General features: G+C 43.5%; 2 protein-coding genes across 5 annotated transcripts in view; both read right to left on the reverse strand.

Moving 5' to 3' along the window:
• Positions 1 to 2,689, reverse strand: part of LOC108291477 (sperm-associated antigen 6) — a gene marked incomplete at its 3' end in the record, with an annotated part of 44,467 nt that extends 41,778 nt beyond the window's left edge. Inside the window, exons 1-2 of the mRNA XM_017511868.2 lie at positions 2,476 to 2,689; positions 2,291 to 2,386 (exon numbers count right to left, since the gene is read on the reverse strand). Of these exons, the coding sequence (XP_017367357.2) occupies positions 2,291 to 2,386; positions 2,476 to 2,500 (121 nt within the window). The remainder of the gene's footprint in view (positions 1 to 2,290; positions 2,387 to 2,475) is intronic.
• A 13,954-nt stretch (positions 2,690 to 16,643) lies between these two features.
• On the reverse strand, positions 16,644 to 27,019 carry BMI1 (BMI1 proto-oncogene, polycomb ring finger). 4 transcript variants are annotated; one of them, XM_017511871.2, is made up of 10 exons: positions 26,401 to 27,019; positions 21,546 to 21,676; positions 21,136 to 21,232; positions 20,467 to 20,522; positions 20,322 to 20,372; positions 20,043 to 20,151; positions 19,922 to 19,967; positions 19,410 to 19,508; positions 18,981 to 19,061; positions 16,644 to 18,896 (listed from the first exon to the last, which is right to left on the reverse strand). In XM_017511871.2, exons 2-10 carry the CDS (start codon positions 21,655 to 21,657, stop codon positions 18,567 to 18,569), a joined length of 981 nt encoding a protein of 326 aa, XP_017367360.1. In that variant the 5' UTR covers positions 21,658 to 21,676; positions 26,401 to 27,019; the 3' UTR covers positions 16,644 to 18,566. The 4 variants fall into 4 exon arrangements, with proteins under 4 accessions (XP_017367360.1, XP_017367362.1, XP_017367361.1 ...); XM_017511873.2 differs by lacking the exon at positions 26,401 to 27,019 and adding an exon at positions 22,375 to 22,470 and having other exon boundaries at positions 18,393 to 18,896; XM_017511872.2 differs by lacking the exon at positions 26,401 to 27,019 and adding an exon at positions 22,369 to 22,459 and having other exon boundaries at positions 18,393 to 18,896.
• Positions 27,020 to 27,404: the final 385 nt, after the last annotated feature.

Genomic DNA, 27,404 nt, shown 5'->3' on the forward strand with positions numbered 1-27,404 from the left:
AAAAAAAAAAAAAAAAAAAAAAAAAATACAAAAATCAGCTGGGTGTGGTGGCGCACACCTGTAGTCTCAACTACTACTTGGGAGGCTGAGGCAGGAGAACCCCTTGAATCCAGGAGGCGGAGGTTGCAGTGACAGGAGATCACGCCACTGCACTCCAACCTGGTGACAGAGCAAGACTCCATCTTAAAAAAGAAAAAAAATCAGAAAAGTTTTCATAACAAAGCTTATAGGTTATTTTTTAATCAAAAGAATAAATATATTGAAATATTCATGGTGTCTCTATTTAAAATTGCTAAAGGAATGCCTGAATTGAATCTAGATAACATGAAATATATAAAATGAAGTTTCTCAGGAAAATAAAAATTTTAGCATGCTATCCAGATATTAGTCAAGTACACAGAATTTCAAAACATAAATTCATACTCCTTTCATATTCCAGTCTTTCCTAAGCCAAAAAACAATTGTAGACTCTTATATCTAAGCCATTTATACTGTCGATTTGGATTAAATTCCATTGTGTACTCTACATTGCACTCTTATGGGAGGAACTAACCTGCCACTACTCACTAAAACATGAATCTCCACATCTTAAAGGTTATATACAGTTTAACATCTCAGTATTAAAATTTAAAAATAATATCAATTATTTTCCCATTTTAAAAAATTTTTAGTTTGGCTGTATTCATATTGTCCAGAAAGTAAATCTTTGTTAAGTAGTAAGTGTCCATTTACAAAGGCCATTGAGAGGGACTGAAAGAAAAAACCCTAAAAGTTTACACTTTAAAATGTACTTTTAAATGCACTTTTAAAATGTAACATGTTCTAATATCTTAGTCTGCGTGTATTTAATACTGTGTGCCCAGTATTTTTCTGTGTACTTTGAGGAGTACGAGTGCATATATACAAACACACACAGAGAATACAGAAAATTAATCCATATAAAACAACAACTATAGAACAAAGGATTATCAATTCTGGAATGGCAAACTTTTAGAAATGGAGAATAGATTAGTGGTTGCCCAGAGTTAGGGATAGAAGGTGTGTGTGGCTATAAAAGGGCAACGGAGAGGATCCTTGAGATGATCAAAGTGTTCTGTATCTTGACTGTGCTGGTGGTGGATACACACAGAATAAAATTCTATAGGACAAAACACACACACACAATTAAAATGAGGAAACCTAAATAAGATCAAGGAATTTTTATCAATGTCAACATCCTCCCTGTGATATTGGGCTATAGTTTTGAAGGATGTTACCTTGGGGGAAACTCAGTAAAGGGTACACAGGATCTCCCGGTTTTATTCCTTACAGATGCATGTGAATCTACAATTATCTAAAACTAAAATGCTTTTAGAAGATTATAAAATACTTTATTGTAAATACATTCCCCCCTAATAAAAACACACAAGGAACAAATGCCTAAAATCCTAGTGACAAAAAGAAATATCACATAGGTGCAGTAGTAGTTCCCCTCAAAGAAACCCAGAGAAATGATTACACCTATGTATTCTTGCTGTCAATGTTCTTAAATTTTTTAAATTATTTGTTAAATTAGTTTTAAAGATCACATCCTATAAACTGAAGATTTCTCATGACACAGTAGTGATACAATGCTACCTTACAGTTTAGATGGTGGTAGAATCACCCAAAATAATAATAATTTTAAAAAAGGACCATCTTTCTCTCACCAGTTTCTGTTAAGAGATAAGAAGATCTCTCTCCCTCTCTCCCTTCTCACATCCGAAAGAGTTGGTACTGAGGAGTAGAATGAATGCGCCACAAGGATTTCGAAAAGTCTGGTCTTTATCTACTTTGAATTTCTTGGAAAAGATTCAAGCATATCATTCCTTTATCACTAAAGCAAGATTAGAAATCACGTGTAAACCACTGGAATTCCTTTGCTGTGAGGAAGTCGAAGGTGATCAAAGGCAGGGTGACACGCAAAATGGCACTTGGATAAAATGGGTCTCATTAGGGTGGAGTCCAATTCACGTAAAATGACTTCCAGGCAATTCCTAGGGCCTTGACTTTCAACCCGACACTTGCCTGTGTGCAATGAAGATGGAAATAGAAACACCGTGCCCCTCCCACACCCATCTGGAAGCTTCAGCCTCTCGGCCTGACCCCCAAAGACCCGCTGAAAAGAATGGATACTTTTGCGAACTCGCGTCCCCACCCCGCGGCTCCCCAAGAGCTCCACTGGTAGGGGAGCGGGGCCGAGGCGCCGGGGACTCCGGCGCGGGGCGAGGCCGGTGACAAGGGGCGACGCGGATTCAAGCTGCGGACTCACCCGCGTTCTGCAGCGTCTCGATGTTTTGGGGTCTGGTCGCCAGCTCCGCCACCATCTGCACGAACTGGGTCCGGGCCTTCTGGTATTGCTCGAACACTGCGGGGGAGAGAGTCGGTGGAGTGGCCCGCGGCGCCTAGTTCACCTCGTAGCCAGCCCGTCGGGGCGCCCGCCAGCCCCGGCCCTACCTTGCAGAACCTGCCTCTGACTCATGGCGCCTCCGCCGCCGTCCGCCCTCCTCAAGCTCTGCGAGGAAGCGACTCGGCCTGCAAGTCGCCGAGGGGACGACCGCGACGACCACTCGGCCTCCGACGGGAGCCGCTCCTCTGTGTACCCGCGTCTCCCGGGCAACCGACCGGAACCGGAACGCGGCCGTCTCGCGGCAACGGCCAGTGCCGGGCGTGACGTCACGGTCGCGGTGTCCGGGCGCCCAGCGCGGGGCAGCGGTGCGAAGGCTCCCGAGCCCCGGGACTCGGCCTGCAGGGGGTCCCGGCGCGCCAGGCTCGCTGAGCCGCGGGGACATCGCGCGCCGTCGAGTGTACCTGCACCGCCTGGAGGTCGGGGCTCTTTACGAAGAGATCGCCGTGGTGTCCTGACTGCGGCGCGGGTCGGGACCGAGCGCCGGCAGAGCTCCACGCGCAAAGGGAGCCTGGTTCAAGCGCGGCCAGACGAGTCAACTGCAGCCCTGGAGTTGTCCGAGCTTCGAGGGTCCTGAAAATCTCACACGTGACATTGTACAATCTGATGAACACATTAATGTCAGAGCAACTTGAGTGTTGCCTTGGCATTTAACACTGCATTGACAGTAAAACACTGACTTTAGAATCCGTGTTTTCCTTTATAACCCAACGGTTATACACCTGGCATTCTTGGTTTCAAGATTCCTGGAGGATCATGACAACCATGTTCTTACAGTTAATTATACTGTATGGAAGAATTTAATGAGTACTCAGAGACTCAATAAGGAAAGCAGATGAGCAAAGGATGTGATAAATGTCCTGTCTTCCCTGGCTTTCTCCTAATGACTCCTAATTTTGCTGTTTCCTCGCTTTTATGTGATTTGTAAACATTTTGTCTTAGTCTTTTAAATGTAGGCTTCCTTATGTTGATGAATGACCCCTCCAACAGATAAGGAGAGAGAACATTTACCTGGAAAACCAGACTTCCCTATCTTATATAACTTGAACCTTTTACCCAGTTTCTTTTAACAAATTTGAAGTCGTCTATCACTGATTTCTAACCTGTCTTTGAAAACTATTTACCAGTTGTTTCAATGACAGTTGTCAACTTTAAATGTTCCTCCATCAAATCTACAATTTCATGAGATGTCAAGTGGATACACAGCCACAGCTGCTGCCAAGACAGGAAACCCCTTGGTACTTCTTCGACAGAAGAGAGCATGCAAACTTAGCTGGATCTATAGTTGGAATGAGTCCTCTATAATAATCTCTGAGGTCTCACCCTGACCTGAGCTCTCTGATGAAGTCCTAATATTTTGTGGAGCTCCAAATGGACCAGCAATCAGAGAGAATGGACCAGCAATCAGGGAGAAGAATAAGTGTGTTTATCGGGGTCTCTAATAACCCCGGGGAGCAAGTACATGTCTTCTGCTTCTGCAGTTCAGAAGCCAATGATGGCCACAATCCTTTTACTTCACTCAAAGTCATAAGTTTTACAGTGATATCTATATTTCCCTAAGGGAATACATCGTTTAAAATTACAGTTGTTGTGTGTTCCCATTTAGAGACGTGGGAGGAAACAGATTGAGTAAATAATTAAGATTGCAAATAAGCCTTATAATTTTCAGTTCCTTGTTGAAAGATGAAAAAAAAAATCCCCTTAAAACTAAAAGGTTTTATATTTGGTTTCAGCCCTTAAACAAACAATTCAAACTCTCAAGCTACTACCACTGCCATTTTTAGCAACTGGTTTACTATTTGTTTTCTAAAGTGTTAAGAGCTCAATGTGGGGAGGGAGGCGGTGGGGGGGGGGAGGTCTAAGCCTATAAACATAACACAGTATGGGATGCTACAAAGTTCTCGGAAAACATATGTTGAAAAGCTGTGTAAATTAGAATCCAAGTATCTGTTATTAATAATCTGTTATAATTAATAATCCAAGTATCTGTTATTTAAGTTAATTTGTATTGTTCCTGATAAAACATAATGTAGGATGCCTACTTCATATCTGAAATTGGACATATTAAAGAAGCTAGATCTTTGTTCTTTATTCTAGCTTCCTTTTAAAAAATCTTAAAAACTAAATGGAGAAATGTGTGTAATGCAGAGTGATTATAATATATATATAAGTGAAATATCAGTAATTCAAGCATAAAATATGGCAGATTACTTTTACTGACAAGAAAACCAATCTGTATTTTCTAACCCATTTTTTCAATGTACTAACTCTAAAACAAAATACTATTGTTTTCTAAAGTTAAATGAATGTCCCATGATCACATACACACCTCTAAACTAACAGTTAAGCAATGAAAAAGAAAACAATTTAAAGGGATACTTCAGTATTTTAAAAATATTACAGGAAGATTACCGTTGTTAAAATACCAGCTTACTTTGAAGATATACAATGTAACTGAAACATAAAACTATACATTTTATTGAGAATGAAACATTAGTAGAACAATTTGCAAAAAAGTGTTTCCATGAGAGGCTTGTTTGGAAGCCTTTGGCTACTTTTGTAAAAAGCTAATCATAATATATAACTTCAAAATAACTTTTTCAAATAATTCCTCCTTTAGTTATGAAAATGAGACTGAAAATGACAACAAAATAAAGACAGTTTTAAAATCCTTTTCTGTTTCTCTTTGTATATCTCCTTTGAGAATTCAGAAAATCCTATTATCAAGGGAATATATGCCATACATGCCTAAAAGAAGCTTTGTTAATTTTAACATCCATGTATTTTTTCTTCAGTTCCTACCTGAATTTTAAAATTTAAAGATTTATATATGCTAGATATTAACACCCATATTTTAACTGTCATTGAGATGAATCAAGTGTGTGTGTATATATATATATATATGTATATGTATATATTCTTCATCAAGCCAAACACGTGTTCATTATCAATGTGTGTCAAACACCTTGCTAATAAAAGAATGTGCCTTTCTTCCAAGACATGAAGTCTAGTAAGAGATAAACATCACTTCATTCTACCAGCATATACCGCAGACTGCATTCATTCAATGGGCATGTACTGCAGTCTGCCACTGTTTTAAGGGCTGTAATTGCTCAGTGCTTTAGTGTTTTGGGGGACAAACAGGAGGGGCTTATGGCAAAGTAGGCAAAGAAGTGAGAATACCTAAAACATCATTTAAATTATAAAAGGCTTCTTGTTTTTAATAAAAATTAGCTGAGTTCTATGCAGCTATGAAATCTCCCTCCCCTAAAATAATTTTTTCCCAAAAAACATTGTTAGCATTTAAGAAGGCATTCAACTGCTAATTGCATGTCATTACTGAAGTTATGAGACTACATTAATCATTTTGCAAACACTAAAATTACTAAAATAACTCCATAGTTTCATACTTGAATTAAAAATAGAGGCATTGCTTAGTCCATAACCAAGTTAGTGGAACATAAATATTACCTATAATGATGAAAGTAAACATGACTATCTTAAATGTTGCATCGCGCCTCTTTTGGGAAATAATGTCAGGATTTTATGTCTGAGCCGACCATCCAGTTGATTCATCAAGTTTGTCAGTAGAGCAGAAGACACTTGTACACTTACATCCGGGAAGGAAAGATTAACATTTCTATACATGTTTTGCATTTATGCCTTACTCCCTATTGTTGGCTTTTCAAACCCAAGTCAACTCTTTGCATTTTAAAGTTTTTCTTTTTAGTGTTAAGGTCGATGTCAAGGTGACAGTAGTTTAGCTGGCCCGAAATTCCTAAATATCTACCTGTATCTGTCTTCCTTTGCAGTAATTCAGAGGATGAAGAGATGGAACTAATCTTTTCCACTTCCCAAGAAACTGGTCATTAGGGGGATTCCACACAGGAATAATTTTGCTTCCCCAAAAGGCACCATGTAAAGTGATTGATATTAAAAATGGGTGCTTTCAATGTCTAAGTCCGAAATGCAGCGTGACATTTTCTAACGCAGCAGTGATGTGCATAAAAACAAATTATTGCAACTTAGTGTGTGTGATATATCTTCCGGTTAGACTTGCGGGCGTTTTCTTAAGTAATTAAAAACTGTACCTAAAGCCAACATCACGAGCTGGAAAACACTAAGCGCCCTACTCCAGATGCCAGTCAGCTGTGCCTCTCAATACCTCCCACCGCTTTAAAATGTTGGCGTTGCTGGGCTTGTGTCAGAGAAGGTCTGTACCATCCTCTCCGCCCTTTAATCAGGACAAGAGACAAAGACGGAAGGTGCGACAGAGGAAACGACCCTAAAGCCCACCAAGCCCGCATCTGGGCCACGCATCCCCCAGGTGCGGGTCCCACGAAGACTGCGCTGCGGCTGGCCCCCCGCCCCGAGCCGAAGCCGGACGCCGGCGGGTCCCCGAGCGGGTTGTGCACCGGGTTCGCGCTCCCCGGCGTTGGCAGGCAGCCGCGTCCAACGGACAGGAGTGTCTGGCCGAGGGCAAGGGAAGAAGGTGGTCCTCCCCGGCTTCCTCCGCGTTTTCCATTCTTCCCAAGTTTCTCCAACTCCGACTAGCAGCTCCTCCGTGACTGCGAAGTTTCTAACCCGGGAGGCAGCGCGGGAAGCAGGCCGGGAGCGAGGGCGGGGGCACCGTAGGCGTAGCGGGAGGAAGGGGCGGGGGCGCGCAACCCCAGGGCGAGAGTGCGGAAGAGCCTCGCGGGTCAGGCTGGGGTTTCCCTCCCGCGGGGCCTCCCAGGGCGCGGCAGCTGCGATGCGGCCGGTGGAGGGGGCAAGCCCGACTCTCCCGCTCCCTCCACGCCGTGGGCCGCCGGCCTGGGCTGGCTAGGGGAGGCGCGGCGGGCGACTGGCGAGGAAGGAGGCCTCTGTTCTTTCGCTTTGCTTCCTGGGCCGGGCCTCCCGCTGGAGTCGCACGGCCGCGCAGGGGCCAGGGCAAAGATCCCGGCCCAAGCCTCCCAGGGGCGCGACTGCCCCGCGGCCCAGAGAACTGTGCGGCCAACTCGCAGGGGCTGGCCCGGAGCCGCGGGGACCGGAACCCGGGCACCCAGGCCCCGCGGCGCTACCGCTGCCGGAAAACTCGCTGCGGCCGCGCGGGTCGGCCTACTTCGCCCCGGCTCTCTGCGCCCAGGACTTAGAAGAGCGCCCCGACCGGGTGGGGAGGGGCTTCAGGCTCTCTCCACTGAGAGTAGGGGACCGAACTCCGCACCATCTTACATTGGCCGACCCCCTAGGACCCCGCGGTGCAGGCAGGATCCCAGAGGCGGGGACAGGAGCCAATAGCTGATTTAGGAAAAAAAAATAAAAAGCAGTTGCACTTCATTGCGCATGTGCAAGCCTCGATTTTTTTTTTTTTTTTAATTTTTTGACGTCATTTCGCGATATCAAGTCCCAAACCAAAATGTCTTGTGCATTGGTTACTCTGAAGAATAATGGACTATATCTTCTGACTCCTGGAAATTACTGCAAAAGTACCGAGAGAAGGTTTTCAAGGTTTCTGAAACCTTTGAAACAAAAATAGTGTCTCCTGTTTAACCACTCGATTATTTGTCCATTTCTCTCTCAGAGATGATCTGAGCGGAGTGTGAGCTCCGCTAAAACGTAGGCTAAATTTCAAGGACACGGTGGCACTACATCTCATTTTTTCAGAGGAGATGCTTGCATTACAGTTTGGACCCTTGCTTTTTGACATTTCAGAGAAAACATCTGAATGTTGCTAAAGCTGCATTACTTTACCTCCTACTCCAATATTACCTATATTTTTTAGAGTGAAAAATAAAAGTTCCTGTATGAACAACTTAAAAGATGAACTACCTATATGAAGAAAATACTAATACTTTTCCTGTTAGTAAGACAAATCTGGTCTTTAAGAATTGAATTATAAAGAAATGCTTTTTATTCAAGGAGTGCTTTCCCCCCCTCCGTGAAATAATATGCAATTGCTTATTTTACTTGTAAGTCCAGAGTAACAGGAAATTTACAAGTAAAGCTGGAAATATACAAATAATTTCAGTATACTTATCCCAAAGAGAAGCAATTTACTAATAAACTCCTGGCTTAGAGAGTGTCTTGCAATACTAAAAACACACAATGGGTAAGTGAAAATAGAGCTCTCTTCTAGCCCAATTGAATAGATAAACATTGATTTTTTTTTTAATGTGATTTATGTATAATGGCTTAAATGTATGACAACATTTTAAGAGAGAAACCAAGTAACTAAGTCAATTATCTTTCTGGGAAAGGATAGTCCCAGAACCCACTGCAGACCATGATAATGTAATAGACTTTATTGCACTAGAGTCTTTTTTTAGATTTAGAGAGGTTATATGAATTGTGTATATTAAAGTTCAGGAAAATGTTGTTTCCTAAGTCTGTTTTAAAGATTGCTTGCAGAATTCAAAGGCAAGCTTACTTTATTGTAATGCATTTCCTAAGAAGTGTTCTCCAAACTGATAAGCATTTTAATAAGAATTATTTGATTCAAACTGATAAGCATTTTAATAAGAATTATTTGAGCAGAATGACTGCTTGCTGAAAGTGAAGGGGCGTTTGACTGAATCTAGTAATTTCCTTCTCTTTAGAAAATCATGGGACAGTTTGAGGAAAACCCAAATGAAAATGTCTTAAGAAAATTGTCATGAGGTATATTGAGAAAGAAACAGCTGGTAGACACATTTTCCCAAGCTTATTGTAACTGAGTTCTTCAGTTACTCTAGAAAACAAACTGTAATGTATCATGTTCAAAACAAAAACACTCTCTTGAGGTAATTACTGATAACACTAATTTGTCTGATTCATGAACAGCTATTAATAAAAGCTTTTAAAACATCATTGTATCTTCTCAGTACAATTTACTCATAAGTTTTTTGGAAGTGTACTTGCTGAACTTGGGACTTTTATTGAGAAGGTTGGAAAGAAGTCAAACATTGAGTGGTAATAAGATTCTATAGAAATGTAACTGATTCCAATAAAAAGTCCTCTATACGGAAGTACATTATGGAAATGACGTGGTTGTCAGACCTAATTGCTTGGCTTTTGAGTCCTCAGAGAAGAAATTCTACAGCCTTAGGGGTGTAGCCTCAAAAGCAGCAGCGTTCCTGGTTTTAGTTTAAATAAAACAATGAAATCCATCATTATTCAAGTCAATAGCGATAATTCACATGAATATGAATGCACTTTGATCTTATCCTTCAATTCATTGAAAGACAGTCATAATGAAAAAGGGAGATAATCTCTTTAACTTGGTCCAAAGCAAGTTGTTGGAGCTTTTCTTTCTTGAAAGACCGTAGAAAGGAACTTTTCACTAAAGCCTTGCTTTCCTATTTTTAAGGTGGTAATGGGGGTGGTTTGGCAAGCTACAGGTCGTTATGCTCCCTCTAGGAACCAAGCAGTGCTTTTTTCTTTGAGGTAAACTGTCTTATTTAATGAACTTGATATTTTGTGAAGCTTAAACATGAGTGCCTTTTAATAATATACCTAAAAGTCATTTCAGGAGGCATTAATTTGAGTTTACTATCACTTGTGATTGAGACATACGATTTTCAGTATGCTTTAAAGCTTATTTAAATTAAAGAGGACATTTCCAGGTGCCTTTTCTTAGTAGATTTGCAATATCCAGCGCTAGATCCTTAAGCATTCCTGTCCAACTGTAAAGACAGTTAATGCCATGTAATGCCATGTCTGGGCTATAAGAAAGTATGAAAGCACTTTAAAATCGCACCTTACTTATGGCTATTTAACCAAATTTTCAGACACTTGATGAAAAATTAGCAGTTTCAAGTTATTATGTACAATTTGTCATTCTTAGAATTCTGGAAACATCTGTCAGTTATTTTTACAGTCTACGACATCTTAAATATAATTAAGTAAAATATTCATGAATGAGAATATCTGATAATGCTACTAGCTTGGAAATTGTTTAGCTTTTCATTGAGTTCATTAAAGGTATCCAAACTTTGTGCTAGTTATGAGTAAGTTGATTTTTTCCTAATGAGAGTTGGTGAGACTTCTAAAATTCCCTGAAAGTTCGACAAATATTTGTTATGTTCAAAGGACTCTGAAGCTTACAAAGATGAATAACACAGGTGCTTATCCTTAGGGAGCTTTAAATTTGGAAATTTCAGCACATTTGTGATTTACAAGAAATTTTAGCCCAGAAGACCACTCAGCTAACAACGGCTATTCAAAGCTGTGACAATTATTCAGAGGGAAGAAATCTGGCAATGCACAAATTTCCCGAGTTATCCTAGCAGGAAAAAAAAAAAAAAAAGACTTAGCTGGATACTTTAAGGACTTTTCTTCAATAAAACCTGCTTAAAACATTAACAAGAGTTCTATTTTTATAAAAAATTACATTGGTGTCCTAGAACCACAGAAAAAGTAGATCTCTCAGGGTTAATGTCAGTCATTTTATGTATCAAACCACGCAGCCCACACTGCCAGGGGTTGATGCCGATCATCCAATGAAATGGAGAAAAAAACAGTATTCCATACACTGATAAATAACTAGTATCCAGATGCAACAGTTAAGCCAGCGCAAATGGTTACATTCTGGATTTCATGCCAAAATATTCATGGTAGACGAAGAAGAGGAAAGATTGCAGTGGGTGCTTGTGCAAGTGGCTCTAACCTAGAGGAAAGCCACTGTTACCAAGCGCAGACGCAACTATGAGCTCTTCTTTGTGTAGATGTTATTAGAAAGGGAGTGGGCGTTTGACTTCTTTCTTTGGTACCAGCCCTATTTCTGATGTCAAGAAAAGCTTTGTAATTGGCCACTGAAAAAGAATTTCTGATCAACTCCGAGAAAAGGGCACCTGGGGCTGGGACTCAGTGACGCGCCCGGGTTTGGGGGGCTCAGGTGCCCGCTGCTCACTGCGCGCGCCGCCCTGTGTGCTCCCAGCCTCTCCTATTGTCTGCGATGGGGGCAGGGCCCAGCCGGGGGCGCTGGCTTTCGAGCGGAGCGGAGGATTTTGGAGGATGAGGACCGGAGGTGGGGGCGGGAGATGCCACCGAAGCCAACCCCCAGGGTTTCAAATGCTCGAGCCTGAGGTGTAGGAGGAGGCAACGGTACCAGCGGCTGCGGCGGCCGCCCTGGCTGCAAATTGCCGTCGTGTGGTTGCTACTAGCAACCGAGCCTCTGCCGAGCGCGCAGCCCCTAGAACTAAGGTGGCGAGCGAAGCTGCTGCGGCGCCGCGGCCGCGCCGACTTGGCTGCCAACAGGGCTCTCGCTCCCACTCGCGCCCCGCAGTCCCTCCGGGCCTTAACCGCAGCTGTGCGGCGCCGAGGGCCGAAGGACTCTCGGGTTGAAGGCGTCGCTGTCTCGGAAGCGTCAAGTGACTGGCGCCCTCCGCGAAGGCAACATGGCAGCTTGGGCTCCAAGAATGGGATCCCGGCGGTCGCCTGCGAGGCGGGGGCAGCGGGCTCCAGTTTCCAGGCGAGGAGGGAGCCCTGCCGCGCTCCCGACTCCCAGCCTGGCGGAGGCGAGGGAGCAGCGCGCGCGACCTCGCCTCGCCTTCGCCCCTCGGCCCTTTGTTCTGCACTGGGCGGGCGCCTCACGCTTCGGGGGCTTTTCGTGAAAACCTCAAAGTCTCGGCCACCCGAGGAGGTAACACCGGCCCACCTGGCACTCGACAGAAATGCCTGGCATTCCCCGGCCCCGGGGAGACCGGGCAGAACAAGAGGCGCGAAGGAGGAATCCCGATCGATCCTCCCCGCGGAGCAGCCTCTCGTCGAGTCGGTCCCTTCCCGCCACGCCTGAGCTCAGTTTCCCCTCCTCACCTCGGAGAGGCGTGAGTCTGGAGACCCGGGAAGGGACACGGCGGGGCCAAAAGGCAAGGCTCGTCACCCCCGTCACCCCAAGGAAATGACATTCTCCCCGCGGGGGAGAGGAAAGCTGCCGGCTCAGAGTCGTCCCAGCCTCGAAAAATCGGGGTGCCAAGCGCCCCTTTAGGTCTGCACTGGACTCCATAAGGCTTTGGCAAAAGCAGAGGCCAGGGGAGGGCGCCTCACAGAAAGGACCCCAGCCCTCCCTGGGTCTCGGGTCGTGGCGACTGCCCCGCCCGAGGGACGAGCGACGCCCCAGAGCCGTCCACCCGGAGCGCCGAGGGGGGTCGACGCCCTCGGAGGAATAAAGCCAGCGGGAAATTTGCATTTCGTAAAACCGCGGTTAAGAAATGACGATGCCACGTAGACAAGCCAGTTGTGACGTTCAGCACAAAGTGCTACTGAAGTACCGAGATCCGCCACCAAATGGCGGCTCCGGCAGCCTGCTGCACTGATAAAGAGGACTCGCCTGCCGTCGTCCATTTTAGGCCGCTTTCACTTCTCCGCTGTTCCCCAATCCCCTTCTCCAAGTCGTCCGTCTCTCTCCCGGTTTTAGGGCGCACGAAGAGCTCCCAAGTCCGAGAAGCCTCTGTGCTCTGGAGATCCGGCAGGCGCGGGCTCTGCAGGAAGCCGCCGCGCCCAGGCAGCTTTGGGAGGCGACGTCCCAACCTCTGCCTGGCCGGGGGCGCCGGCACTCCCAGGGTCGCCCTGTCCGGGGACCCATTTTGGCATCGCCTTGGGATCCCGAGATGCGAGCCTTTGCCCAGATCTTGAGATTCCCGCCGCGCAGCCACCCCTCCCTCCTCAGCCCTGTCACCCGGTCAAGGCTCCTTCCCAGGGATTCGAGAGCGTTCTTTTTATTAAACGACCCCAGAGGGAGGACCCTCTCCCTTAGGCCTTTCCAGTCACCGACATGAAGTCGCCTTCGGGAACCTTCAGGATGGCAACTTTATAACTGTTAATAATTTTCTTTAAAATCCATCCAACAAAACCCCAAAGTCCAAGAACACCTGTTCCTGAGAGAAACGGCATTGATTGGACTCGAAGAGGGAGGAGGACAAAGGAAGGCGATTATTGGTCCTGGCTCCCGGTAGGACGCGCTCCTGTGGGCTCTGCTCGCGAAGCCGCTGCCTCCCCAGGTGCGGGTCGTTTTCCCGCCCGCGCTGAGCTCCGGGGACAGGGACGCGTCGCCGCCGCGCCTCGGCCCGCCGCTGTGGAGGGCTTCGGCGGGAAGGGGGCCACCTCCGGAGGCGGCGCGCACCAGGCTGCTGCTCCTGCTCCGTACAGGGTCCGACTTTGGAGAACGACGTCGTTCCCCCGCCCCTCAAGACCCTCAGGGCCTGACAATCCAGCTTTCAAATTTGGCGGGATCCGAGTCAGCCGAGCCGGGGGCGGTGCGAGGCGAGCGGCGCACGCGCAAAATGGCCTCCCGGTGCCCAGCGGCCGCGGCTCGCGCGCCCTGCAGGGCCGAACCCGGATGGCGCAGTTCCGAGCAGGGGACTGGGCTGTAGCACTTTCCACTGCGCTATAAGATGCTAGTTAGAAAATAAGGAAAAAGAGAGGGGCCGTTTCTTCTTTAAGGTGTCCTTTTGGTAAAGGCCCCCCTGACCGGGGAGGCAGCGCTCTTAGAAGCCAGGTGATTTCCTCCAGGCAGCTGTACTGTACCCTTCCACCGGGCACTAGAACCTAAGAAACCTGGGTTTTTTTTGTTTTTGTTTTTGGAAATCCGTGGCCTTTCCCACCCTAATCACCCTCCCCCGGGCTTTACGCTCCACGCCGTGCAGTGCGGCTTTGTTGGAAGATCTTCTGCTCCTGAGGACTTTGGACTTGAGACTTGGGCTCTTGGACCGACCTCTCCACCTGCATTAACCTCGGCATCCGTCTCCACCACCTTCCCATTCCAGTCATCCCACTTTCCGACGCGCTTCCCTATGACCCTGGGCTGCAGCCTCCCAAGTCTCTTCTCTCAACTTGGGTTCCAGCTAATTTAGGACTGAGAGTTGGAGATCTCCAAATCCGCACCAACGTTGAAATAACGTCCACTATGAGGTTTATATTCCATCATGACCCGACAATCAGAGCAAGAAATAGCCTTTTACTGAGGTATGGGGAACTACACCTCCTTTTTTTTGAAAGTAACTTCAGATAGTCTCAGAAGGTATATTTTTAAAGGCAATGGTCAGAAGAATGAGAATAGTTTTAACTCCTTCATTGCAAGTTTTTATTGAGCGCTTACTATTTATTTGGAGGTCTAAAGGCGACTTCCGAATGAGTTTTCCACTTGAGCTTCTCCAGAAAACTTCTCACAAGGGTCCTACAGAGGAGACTTTCCAGGGATAAATATGACTTCTGATGTCGTCGACTTGATGAAGACAGAGTTGATAGTGAAGTTCTTCATGTGAGACCTCTAGAAATTGCACACTCAGAAAAAAGAAACTGGTGCAAATAAAGGAAATCCGTTTCAAGAACCAAAAGAAGAAAAAAACGTTAAAAAAAATTAACTGCGGAAACAGGAAACACTCAACTGTGTAAACATTTTCGGAGACTTTCATAATCAAAACTGGGCTATCTTGAGATTTGCAGGGAGATCGTCTGGCTCAAGATCTTCGCGGTGGGTATTTCCAAATCTGAGTCGCTGCAAGGCTGGAATATGTGGCTATCCCCTTCTATTCCTTGTAAAGAATTCGTATCGGTGGTCTGAATTCTGTGGTCCTAATTTAGTTCAAGGACTTTTTTTTTTGAGGAGTCAGAATTTTTTTTAGAGCGACCTTAGAAATTATCACCTGTTTTAGTGTTCATTTCATACAGGAAAAAACATCCTCAAGTGAAATGATGTACCTCAAGAGCTTTATGTTGGAGCTGAATTCAGCGATCTTTGCACCACATTAGATGACTTAAAGGCATAGACGGTTTTTGAAAAGGATTTTAATTAGTATACTGTTAGACGCAGCACAGATATAAAATGATGTCCATTTTTCATATAGTTTGATCAAGACCTTTTTGTTTTGGATAAGATGCAAGGAAGACTGTGTGGGGAAAACAGCCATAATATTTTTAAAATCTTATGGAGCCTTCATTCCATCCAAGTACTAAACTAAATCAGACTTTCCATCTATCATTCCTGGTGCATTAGGAAGAAAAAGATATGAAACATTTATCTAACCTTTAAAATACAAGAGAAATGGAAAAATTTAACAATTGCTTCATTCACGATTTTAAGAGACTGGATTCCATGTGCAGACTGTTTCTAAAAGTAAATCCTGTCCCCTCAAAAGATACCATAAAATAAACTATTTTAAAATATCCATCATCCTCCTTTCGTGTTGATCAAGGCAAGGAGCATTTCACGTGGGTTAAGTTCCTATTGTTTTCATAACAAACCCTTAATAGGCCCATACAGTGAGTGTAACAAGACTTCACAATGAACTGCGCCTTTAAATATTCGGAAAAGAGGAAAGGATGAAGGAAGTTCCTACCAGCTACTCTGCCTGTTTCATTTTACCTCCAGAGGTCCAAATATTACCACGTATGGATATGGAAATGAAGCAATATGGTTGGCAGGTTAAAACAACTGAAGNTTTTTTTTTTTTTTTTTTTTTTTTTTTTTTTTTAATGCAGTGCAATTAACGGCCGGCAATTTTAAAAGCAAAAACTACTTGTAAAGTGGTATGCATGTGTAAAGCAAGATAGATCACTATTTACACAACAGCAAACAGCCTCATTTTTCTTTTTGCATCTAAGTTAAAAATCTGTAAAATCAATTTAGGTATTTTCTGTGAAATATTCTGTTAGCACTAACTTTGTGTTCTAGAATATTTTCAGAAGCAAAAATCAAACTTAAAGCTGACTTTTCCTGTACCCTGCTTTGACTACTAAAGTTACAAAGTTAGGAGCTTTTGATATGGGTTTTCATTAAGGTTGAAATTTTCTAACACAGTAATTTAGCAAACGTTTTTAATCTTAATTGTCAAACTAATAACTGCTTATTTAAGAATACAAAACATTATAATCTTTATTAATAGAAAAATTTTGGCTGAAATATACTTTTATGCAACTTTCTAATTGAGGAGAAAAATATCATTTTTTGAATAAAACATTTTCACATATGGTTAAATAGTGCTAAGCCATAATTGCAGTATCTGATGATAAGCAATCTCAAAAATAAATCCATAATAAAGAGGTTGAGATGTAAAGTTTGAATTCCATGTTGATCTTATAACTTGGTTTTATGTAAGTCAAATGACAGTCCACTAGCATTTAAAGTTTTTAGCCTTTTAAAAATATTTTTTCATTCTTTATACAAATGATCATCCAAAGAAAATATCACTTGACACTTCCATTAACTTTTGTCTTAAATGTCATGAAAAACTTAAGCCTAGAAAATGAGTTAAATTCACCCAAATTGGCAAACATTGGTACTTTTACTTCAAAGATTTTAAGTAAACAGATACATCTTTCAATGGGCTTTCAAGCAATTTTACAACAAAGCACATACTTCTTAGCAACATCACTATGAGACAGCAATGTATTCTCTTCAACTTTTACCTGTTGTAATCCACTATAGCGTTTCCACAACTTCTGCACATTGTGCTTTTCATATCAATTTTTTATTAAAGATCTTAGCTATTTTCTAAATGAATATCCTTTTTATTGGATTTTTTCCAATTACAAATGAAATTTCATTTTACATCTATAATTAGAAACAGCACTTACAATGGGACTGTACAAATTTAGGTCAAAATAAAAATATATGTATTTTGTGACTTCATAAAACATCCTTTACTATAAAGAAAGCAGAAGTAACAGCAATATATGTAAAAGTAATGATTTAATGACTATAAGCAAGACAAAGCAATAGAATTGTGCTTCTTTTGCAGACTGGGGACAATGAAATGTTTAGCTACAATTTTCCCATACAAACATGAAACAATATTCATATAGAATAAACACCCTTACAAATAACTGACGGGTGATGAACACACACCAAGTTCGACCAAAGCAAAAAAACTAAAAATTGTTGGGGTGATTCATATTTTAAATTCAACATGCTTGCTCTATGTAAAAATACCTGTAGAAGCCCATAATAAATAGCTTCTATTTTCCAGACAAAGCAGAGAAGGCATATTCCATTGATAATTGTAAAAGCAACTCTTAAATTTGAAATTACTGCTACACCACATATTAAAATAATTTTAGATAAAATGCCTTCTTCTAGCAATTTGCTGCTTTATTTAAAAATTTTAGAATTAGTGATCAATATGCCATTTAAAAATACATTAATTCCATCACAACCAATGAAAAATTAACAAACTATTTCCGTATTTCTCAATTAAAAGCTTTTCTTTACTGCAACAATTTTTTAAATAAACATGTATTATTGGAGAAAAGTCAGTATTATAAAGATGAGCCAATTGCTTCTAATGGAATTTATAATTTAGAATTAGATATCCACATTAAAAATATTCTATGCTGGTAAGCAAGGCTCAACATAGGTTATGGGTAGCTGCAAAGGTCGAACCAGCTGGGAGAATTTTAACAATCATTTCTGAATGCATGAAACACAATATTTCTTTATAGCATTTATAAATATATCATACAATACTGTTTCCTGTTATGTCATATACCAATATGGCATTGTACAACAAGCATAATGCCATCTGATTCTTACAAAAGCGAATCATTTAAACAAGTCAGTAAAATAAACGGTAGTACCCGCTTTTAGGCATACAGATTGTAAAACTGAAGTTTACTTTTCTTTGATCGGTTTTGTGTAGCAACAGAGAAGTAAAAATCAAACAGGAATCAAAATGGCTAAATATGCAAGAAATCGTTATTCACAGTGACATGGCTACATAGAATGCATTATTCTATGCATATTCTTTCCGTTGGTTGAAATTTCAAGATAAAAAGCACTTGTTTTCTACAGGTTCACAAAACAGCATAATAACAAGAACAATCAAGGAGAATGTAATGTAGGCGTTAGTTGAGATTAACAAACTATGGCCCAGTGCTTATGTCCACTGCAGAATATTTCCAAATCCAAACAATGGTTACAGAAGCCATTTTCCACCTTTCCTAACACAGAGAAAAAAGTCTTGCCTGCTTTCCAAGAAACCAATTCTTTATAACAACAATCTTTCTTTTCAATTAACGTCCATAGGAGTATCACATGTAGTCCATCTTTTATAGCCAAATTTAATGTCACTACAAAAGAAAGCAAATTGGACGATAGTCACATGTATTAGCATCTATAAAGCTGTAATGGCATGAAGATATCTATATAAATCAGGGATTTAAAATTTTTTTTCCTTAACAGTCTCAGGAATCAACCAGAAGAAGTTGCTGATGACCCATTTACTGATGATTTTCGAGGTCTACTGGCAAAAGAAGATTGGTGGTTACCGCTGGGGCTGTTGCTGGTTCCATTCATAGTACTGGAAATGTGAGGAAACTGTGGATGAGGAGACTGCACTGGAGTACTGGGGCTAGGCAAACAAGAAGAGGTGGAGGGAATACCTCCTGCTGGGCTGTTGGCCTTGTCACTCCCAGAGTCACTTTCCAGTTCTCCAGCATTTGTCAGTCCATCTCTCTGGTGACTGATCTTCATTCTTTTACAAGTAGGTCGAACTCTGTATTTCAAAGGAAGTGGACCATTCTACAAAGTTAAAAGGAAACAAATTACTCTTAATTCTTCAAATATACTTTACTATCATAATCTAACAACAGATAAGCTACTTACCCTTCTCCAGGTATAAATGTAGGCAATATCCATTAGTGTATAATAATCCTTTAAAGGTTCCTCCTCATACATGACATCAATCTAGTGAAAAATATGATTATTAAGTAACAAAACAGAGATAAATCTACATTTTTTCATTTAAATATAATCCAAAAGTGCATTAAAAAGCATATTCTCCAAACATTTTAACAAAGAAAGGCTCCTTTTGAAACTTTAAATGAGGAAAAAAATATTTCTAGTGATTAAGGGATTTGTTTTCATAGCATAAAAGAGAATGTATATCAAATGTTTTAAGAGACATCACAACTTCAGCACTAACTTTAATTTTTTTTTTTCCTATTGCTTTTTTGGGTTCAAAATCCAAAGTGAAAAATGTAATTAAAATTGTTAAATCTATGTAAAATGCAAGAAGAATATAAAAGTAGATACCTGGAAAGTATTAGGTATGTCCATTTTACTTCTGAGAAACTTTCTTAAGTGCATCACAGTCATTGCTGCTGGGCATCGTAAATATCTTTTATCATTCACCTAAAAGTACATTTAGAAAAGTAATTTTTTTCAGCTACTTTCAGATATGAAGAAAGTTTCAAGTTGATTACCTGAATATGATAAATGATACCAGTATCAAACAAAACTGGAGGTGACTAACCTCTCAACTATACTTTGAGTTTACTATCATTATAAATACTAAATGAACAGATTCCTAATATAATAAGCAAACTTAAAGCATACCAAAGTATTAAATGTAAACTACTTAAAATATTTTGTAAGACAATCACATATAAAATAAATTCTAATTATTAAATATCACGTGTAGACCTTTGTTAAACATTAAACACGACGATTTTCTGGTCTCTAACAGCTGAATGTTCTAAAGGGCAACACAATCTAAAATCTGGAATCCAAACGTTTCTTCTATGTTTTTGTAACATGAAACATACCTCCTCCTTGGATTTCTCTTTGTCTTTGTTTACTTTCCGATCCAATCTAAAAAACAGAAAATTAATTAGTGAAATAATCTAATAAAACATTACCATAAAATAAATTGCCTAAAGATTTTACCTGTTCTGGTCAAAGAACTCAATGGATAAGCTTATTATCTCATCATCAGTTATAATTCTCTTATCTTCATCTGCAACCTCTCCTCTATCTTCATTAGAGCCATTGGCAGCTATAAAAATATTGTGAAATGTAATTTTTAAAAATTAAAGGCCTAATATATTTTATACATAGGCAAATGGAAGTGGTACTTTAAAGGCAATTTTAATACATTGTAATTCCTAGATAAGCTCTCCCCGCCCCCCGCAAATAAAAATGTCTTCCCTCCCCTAAAAAGTTTACCATCAGCAGAAGGATGAGCTGCATAAAAATCCCTTCTTCTTTTCATTTCATCTGAATGGGGAAAAAAAAGACGTAAACATTTTTGGCCTAACACAAAAAACTATGAATGATCTCTTTAAATTCATTTTCTAAGTAAGTTACTCACTTTTGAAAAGCCCTGGAACTAATTTGTATACGATATCTTGAAGAGTTTTATCTGATCTGAAAAAGAATTAAAATTAAAAATTATGAATTACTATGGCAAGAACTAAAAATGTTGTTTCTATAGTCTGTTTTTTTGTGCTATAGTATTTTACTTCATTGTGATGCGTCTATATTGATAACATAAAACTTAACTGAGAATAAAAGTTTTCTGTATTATAGCACTTTGTAAATCAGTAGAAAAATATTTTATATTCACTAATAAATTCTTCACATTTGCTCAGTCAAAAGAAGTGTGCCTTTCAAGTTACTAAATTAGCTAATATGAATAGAGAATAAAAAGGAAAGAATGGAAGCCCTTTAAAATATTTATTCTTGCCTGTTATGAAGTTCATAAAGAATGCAAAAAAGGTGAACTAACTCAATTTTTAAAAGACAGAAAAAAATATGAAAATCACTTGAATACTACTAAACTTTATCTAAACTTGGTCACCATTAATATGGCAAGAAATTAAACAGCTACCCTCTACAAAGCATACATGTTAGGTATGTATTCAAGAGAAAATTTAAGAAATAAAGAGTAAATTATACAACTTTAGTATATTATACAACCTTCAGTAAATTCTACAACTCCAATAACAATTACAAACAAGGAATTTAGACAGTTTCCTACCTTATATTCAGTAGTGGTCTGGTTTTGTGAACTTGGACATCACAAATAGGACAATACTTGCTGGTCTCCAGGTAACGAACAATACACGTTTTACAGACTAGAAGTAGAACACGTAAAGTTTTTTTTGTTTAGAAATTAGTGGGTAAAGCATTGGTGTCAGAAACCAAGAACTAGCAGAAATAAGATGGTAAATGCCGAAAAGTATTTCCAACTAAACTAATTCATATCCTGAGAACACATACATTGCATGCTTTTACAACATATATGTTAACAAAAAGTAAAATGCAAGAAAAGAAAATAACTTCACCACTTTGTACCAACATTCCCACAGATTGCAGGAATCGTTAATAGTTTTCAAATTTCAGGTGAAATACACATTATACAAAAAAGAGCTAAAGCTCAGTACTTACAGGAATGTAGACATTCTATTATGGTTGTGGCATCAATGAAGTACCCTCCACAAAGCACACACATCAGGTGGGGATTTAGCTCAGTGATCTTGATTCTCGTTGTTCGATGCATTTCTGCTTGATAAAAGATCCTGCAAGACGCAGAAATAATGGCTATAATTCACAGAACAAGAATGGAGATCTAGTAATCACACACTCTGAATTCATAAAACTCAATTTAACACTGTACAGCTGGGCTGTCCCAACGTTTCTACAGAAGGAATTTACTCATCAGATCGGAATCAGTTCTACCTAAATGATGAAAAAAGATCCAGCTAATGTTACTTCTGGTCTCTCAGATCATTCCTGTAGGGAGAAGAAAAGATCTGAGGTGGGGGCTGGGAGCTGAGCGTAGTCGGGTCTCTTTCTTCCATTTGTCCTCCAGCCCAGCAGCCCCAAGGCTGCTGCAGACGCCACACAAGCCCTGCGGATATTTACCAACCACTAGGGCTTGTTCCAGGTCTCCAAATTTATCACAAAACTTCCTCAAGAATCTGCAAGTGAAAATCCCAGTGTTCCGGTTGTTTTAGACGGTTCTAGCAAGCAGAACCTGGCACGTTTTTCCGCGACGCGCAGGGAAAACAATTCTGCCCTCCCTGCATCCCTGGCATTTCCGGAGACGGGTGCCGGGGCCGCAGGGGCACCTCGAGTCGGCCTGGGCCGGGGCCTGAGCGGGGCGGACGCCCGGGGGCCGGGATGCGAGGGGCGGATCCGGCGGCGCCCGGGGCTCCGTCTCGCTCCGGATTCGGAACTCGCCTCGGTCGGGGTTTCCATAGCAACTTACACTTACACTTGGCATCCGGCCACCGCTGCAACTCCGCGCGGAGCCCGGCCCGAGACCCGAGCCTCCGCAGGCGTGCGGGGCGGCGGGCGACGGGCGGGGGAGGGGCGGCGCGCCGCGGGGGCGGGGCCGGCGCGGGGGCGGGGTGGGTGCGGCGACGCCGGTGGGGGGGGGCGGGGCGGACCCACGAGGCCACGGCGCTGGGGAGCGGGGACTGGGGACCCGGGTCCCGGGCGGCAGAGACCCCGGAGCCTGCGGCAGCGCCCGCGAAGGGAAAATGCAAACCGCACTCCCGGCCATTTCGGACACTTCGGGGGCCTCTTTCCACGTCGACTCGGTGCGCAGAGCTGCTTTCAGATCTCGACTCTCTCGGTCTGTCCTCTCTGCAATCACTCGGTCAGAAATTTCACGAGGGGTCTTTTGAGAATGCCAACTGTGCATTTAGCCCGAAACCGTAAGAGCTCAAACTGCAGAGATGTTTATTGAACCGAACCTCTTTAAAACTTCCTTCTCTAATGTGACGCTCTCCTGTAGATCAAATGAGCGATACAAAGTTTTGGAAAGGCTGAAAACTAAAATCTGTTTTACTAGAGGAGGGGGGGCAAAGCCCAGTGTTTTATCTGAACAAACTATGCTGGGGGCAATAAAAACTACTTTAATCGGTATGATAATGACAATATATAAAGAACCATATGACCAGCCCATTCCCAAGGCTAAATCAACACCTTGTCAACCCAGAGCAGCGACAGGAGAGAAAAACAAATGTCATTTTCTCAGTCTAAGTTTCATAACCCCCCCCATACGATGAAATGATATTCTCAACAGATACCTATGTTATAGGAAAGTCACAATGGGGAACTGTCAGCAGGAATACACCAGCCGACAGTCAGGGAAGTCAATTACCTCGTGTAATATTCTTATAAAATAAACTTCAACTCCCTTCATTCATTTCAGAACCTGATATAAGACTAAGCTTCCACACTTCACTGAAGTACATTCTCAAAGCTTCCTTGAATGGAAATCCAGGAACTTTTGAAACTTGCAGTAAGATGTACCTGCGGTTTTAATTCCTAAGATATATTAGTGCAGTAAAGGGAAACACCAATCCACACATCTTAATGGCTGAAATTAAGAGCTGACTTCTAGAAAATGGTAAAAAACAAAACAAAGCCTCTTATGAAAGTGACCACAGTGACAACTGACAACCTCAACCAGAAAACTTCTTGTGTGACTCCTCAGTTATCTTTGGGCTACTTGTTAAGAAGAATACTGTCAACATGTAAACATAAATCTAAGCGGGGTCATAGAGGAGTTGTAGGTAGAGCTGTGTCCCTAAAGAGTAGCAATATTTAAATCTGGCTGTATTTGGTAAATTAAACAACAGCCTTGTTGGTGCTTAAGGAAAATTCTCCTAGTGAAATCAGAGGATCTTTCCTAGAAAGAGAGCAAGGTGATACTTCTGTTTGCCTGTGAAAACATACTGCACTAAAAAACCACTGATCACGAAGTTCATGAAGAGGCGCCAATAAAAATAGCTCCCTTTATTTCTCCTCTACCTTGTAGAGAACCAACACCACATCAACAGAAATATTAACATGGAGAACAATCAAACCTCAGTGGAGGGTTATCTACTGGTTGGCTTTGAGCATTTAAGTCACATGTACTTGACCAAAACTCTTTCAAATCCAAGTCTTAATTCACCCAATTCCTCTACTTCAGTTCAGAAGAATTTGGCCACAGTCCTCTGACCATTTATAATGCTAATATAAATATCACTTTGTTACTTAAAATCAGTTATTTAAGCCATTTAAAAGCAGTGGCAACCTAATGAAGACTTCCAAAGTGTTTGACTTGCTTGTTAAGATTTGAGAAACAATCTCTTCCACACTAGAAGTGAAAACCTTCCAGGTTCCAACCCGGAAACTGCCGGTTAAGCAAGCAAAAATGCACCAAACATATAATGGTAAAAATACTCAACAGTTAGAACTTGCCATTGTAACACACTCAATTGGGGCTGTCAGTTTTTAGGTGATGGCCTAACACGAGGAATGTAAAAGTGAAGGAAAACAGAAGCAAGTTCTTATGTTAACCATCAGCTTGCCTACTGCAATCTAAGAAATGCAAATGAGCTCCATAACCCCAGTTGTGGCTCACAGCCCAATACAAGTATGGGTAAAGTTGGGGTTAATTTGACTCCTGGGGAGAAATTTGCCTATTTGCACACTTAACATACATCCAAGAACTTAGTGATAGAGTAATAATGGATTTATCATATAAAATTAAATGCTTAATTTACTTACAAAAGCTTTATGTGTATACATGCATACACGGTGACTTGTATATAGCTTTAAAAATACCTTTACTAGGCATATGATTTACACAAGTTATTTCAAACACTTCTGACTACACTTGGGGGAGATGTATAGAATGAACTCAAGTCTAAAAAAACTGTAATTTTGCTTATAAAATCAACCCCAGGGATTTCTGATCCGTCTACCTAAAACTCAAAATGTTAATATATAGAATCTCACAACTGGTATATACTGTCAATAATTTGCATCCTTAAGTATCAAGTCTTTAGTGTAGCTTATAATGTGTTTCCAGAACTTGGGAATTAAGGTTCCTATAAAACATAGGTTGAACTACTTATAAGGTTGTACACATCACCAACCTTCACTTGCATTTGGATAAATACGCGCGGAATTTTGCCCACTTTAAGGGAAGGGGTAACTACTTGCTTCTCTTTCACATATTGAACCGTGACCACTAAGCCCACTAAATCCTTTTATTGCAATTAAGAATGATCAAAGTCTCTCTACTTGTTTACTTCCAATTATTAACTGTAAGTCTCTGGGAAAAAGATCATGCTATAACGCTGTCAAGCCCAAGTGACTGCGTAAACATATGCAATCAACTTTTTAGTGCTCCCTTCTAAAGTAGCCCTTTGCCAAACGACCTATGCTGACATTTAGCAAAATCTATAAAATGTAGTAGACTGGAGTCATGATGCTGAGTGCATCCTTAGTAGAAGTTGAGAGAAAAATTGCAGTCTCCAAAAGGGGAAAAAAGAAAAAAGAAAAAAAGAAGTAGAGAGATAGGAAGCCTCCAGCAAGGCTAACGTCCAGTCACCATCTTCACTCAACAAAAAGCTCCAAATTTGAAATATCCACTTCCCAGGGATCACCTCCCAAGTGACGTTCGGAGCACTTATCCAAAACTCCCAACACACAGCACCTTGAAAACTTTAGCATTTTAAACACAAATGCAGGAGACCTTGGAAACAACTGGAAACCGCCATCTTACCAGCCATCCAATCTCACACAAGTGTCCCCCCAACTTAAGTTAATAACATTTTTGTCGGGGATCTCTCCAGCCTAACATCCACCTTGGAGGGATGGCCGCCCCCCACGCAACCCATCCCTATAAAATGGGGGCGTTCTCTGGCTGCTGGAGCCCCTCCAGAGCCCCTTCTTCCGAAGACGAGGGAAGCCACTTGACCCAAGCAGCTCCCGATTTCAGGAACCCGTACCCGTTCCATCCAAATCTACCTCTCAACAAAGGGCGCTGCGGCCCGGAGAGCCGCCGAGGCTGGAAATACTAGTGCTCCTCTTGGGGGCCATGTGCGTCGCGAGGGTACGGAGGGGCGCCCGGGGGAGCAGGGAACTAAAACGTGGGGCCGCGCGCGGCGCGCTGGGGCTGAGCGGGCGGCGGCGGCTGGAGCGGCGCCGAGCCCTGCTGGCGGCGGCGGCGGCGGCGCGGCGCGGCGCGGGCTGCGGGTCGGTCCCGGCGCCGCGGGAGTCGGCGGGCGGCGGCGGGCGCGCGCTCGCGGGCGCGGGGCGGGCGACGCGCGGGACCGGCGGGCGCGGGGCGGGGAGCGCGGGACGCGGGGCCGGGCGCCCACGCTGTAAGCGCCCTCCAGGCAGCGCGGCCGGGGCGCGGGGGGGGGGCTCCTCTTTCACCCGCGGCCACCCCGAACCCCGCGCGGCCCCCGCCAGCCCCCAGCCCCGTCCCGGGGGCGCCTCGCCTCCTACGTACCCGGAAAGAGCAGCCGGCGCGAGGCGATCGAAGCGGGCGGAAAAGACAATGAAAGTTAAAAGTCGTTCAGCAGAAAATGAATGCGAGCCAAGCGGCCATCTTGAAGCGAGCTGCAGACGCTGCTGTCAATGGGCAACCAGCGCGGCCCCGAGCAGCCGCGGCCGCCGCGCTCGCCTCATGCCGCCTCCGGCCGGCCTCCTCCTGCTCCGGCGCCTCGGCCTCCTCCGGCGCCTCGGCCTCCTCCTCCGCCTCCGCCTCGGCCTCCAACGCCTCCTCCTCCGGGGCCTCCTCCTCCTCCTCCTCCTCCTCCTCCTCCTCGGCCGCCGCCGCCTCCTCCCGCTCCGCACTCGGGGGAGGGAGCGCGCGGAGGGGGCGCGATCGGTTTTATTCTGCGGGGCTGGGAGGTGCTGCTAAGCTGGAGCGGGGCTCCCGCGCCCACATCCCCATTGTCTCGCCCCGATCTCTGCCTCTCATACTACGATTATTTCATAGTTGCTGTGGGGGAGGCGGGCGGGCGGGGGGCGCCGTGTGTGTGCGTGCGAGCGGGGGGAGGGGAGGAGGGCGAGGAGGGGGAGGGGAGGGTGGAAAAAAATGCACTGCTGAAGGCAGAGTGGAAACTGACACCGGCTCCAAAATGGCTCGGAGTCCGCCCGCCCCCTCCGCCCGCCGCCCCCCCAGCGGGTCACGTGCTCCCCTCATTCCTTAAGGGCGGCCTGGGAATTAGTGTCGGTGTAGTCAGGCCCGTGGCCGCCCCCTCCTCTCCGCGCCGCGCGCCAGGCCCCCTCCCTCGCCCCGCGCGGCGGCGGCGGAGACATTTCTCCACAGCGCCACACGCGCCGCCGCCGCTCCGGCCCCGCACGCCGCGCAGCCCACCCCGCCCCCCGTTCTTTCTTTCTCCGGGCTGCCCGCCTCTTCCCGCGGCGCACACGTCCCCCGGTCGCCGCCCCCAGCCGGCCCCGCGGGCTGCGGCCCAGGCTCCGGCGCCGCGGCGGGGAACCTGTGCC

The sequence above is a fragment of the Cebus imitator genome, unplaced genomic scaffold (genome assembly GCF_001604975.1).
Source record: "Cebus imitator isolate Cc_AM_T3 unplaced genomic scaffold, Cebus_imitator-1.0 Scaffold456, whole genome shotgun sequence".
Taxonomy (NCBI): Eukaryota; Metazoa; Chordata; class Mammalia; order Primates; family Cebidae; genus Cebus; species Cebus imitator.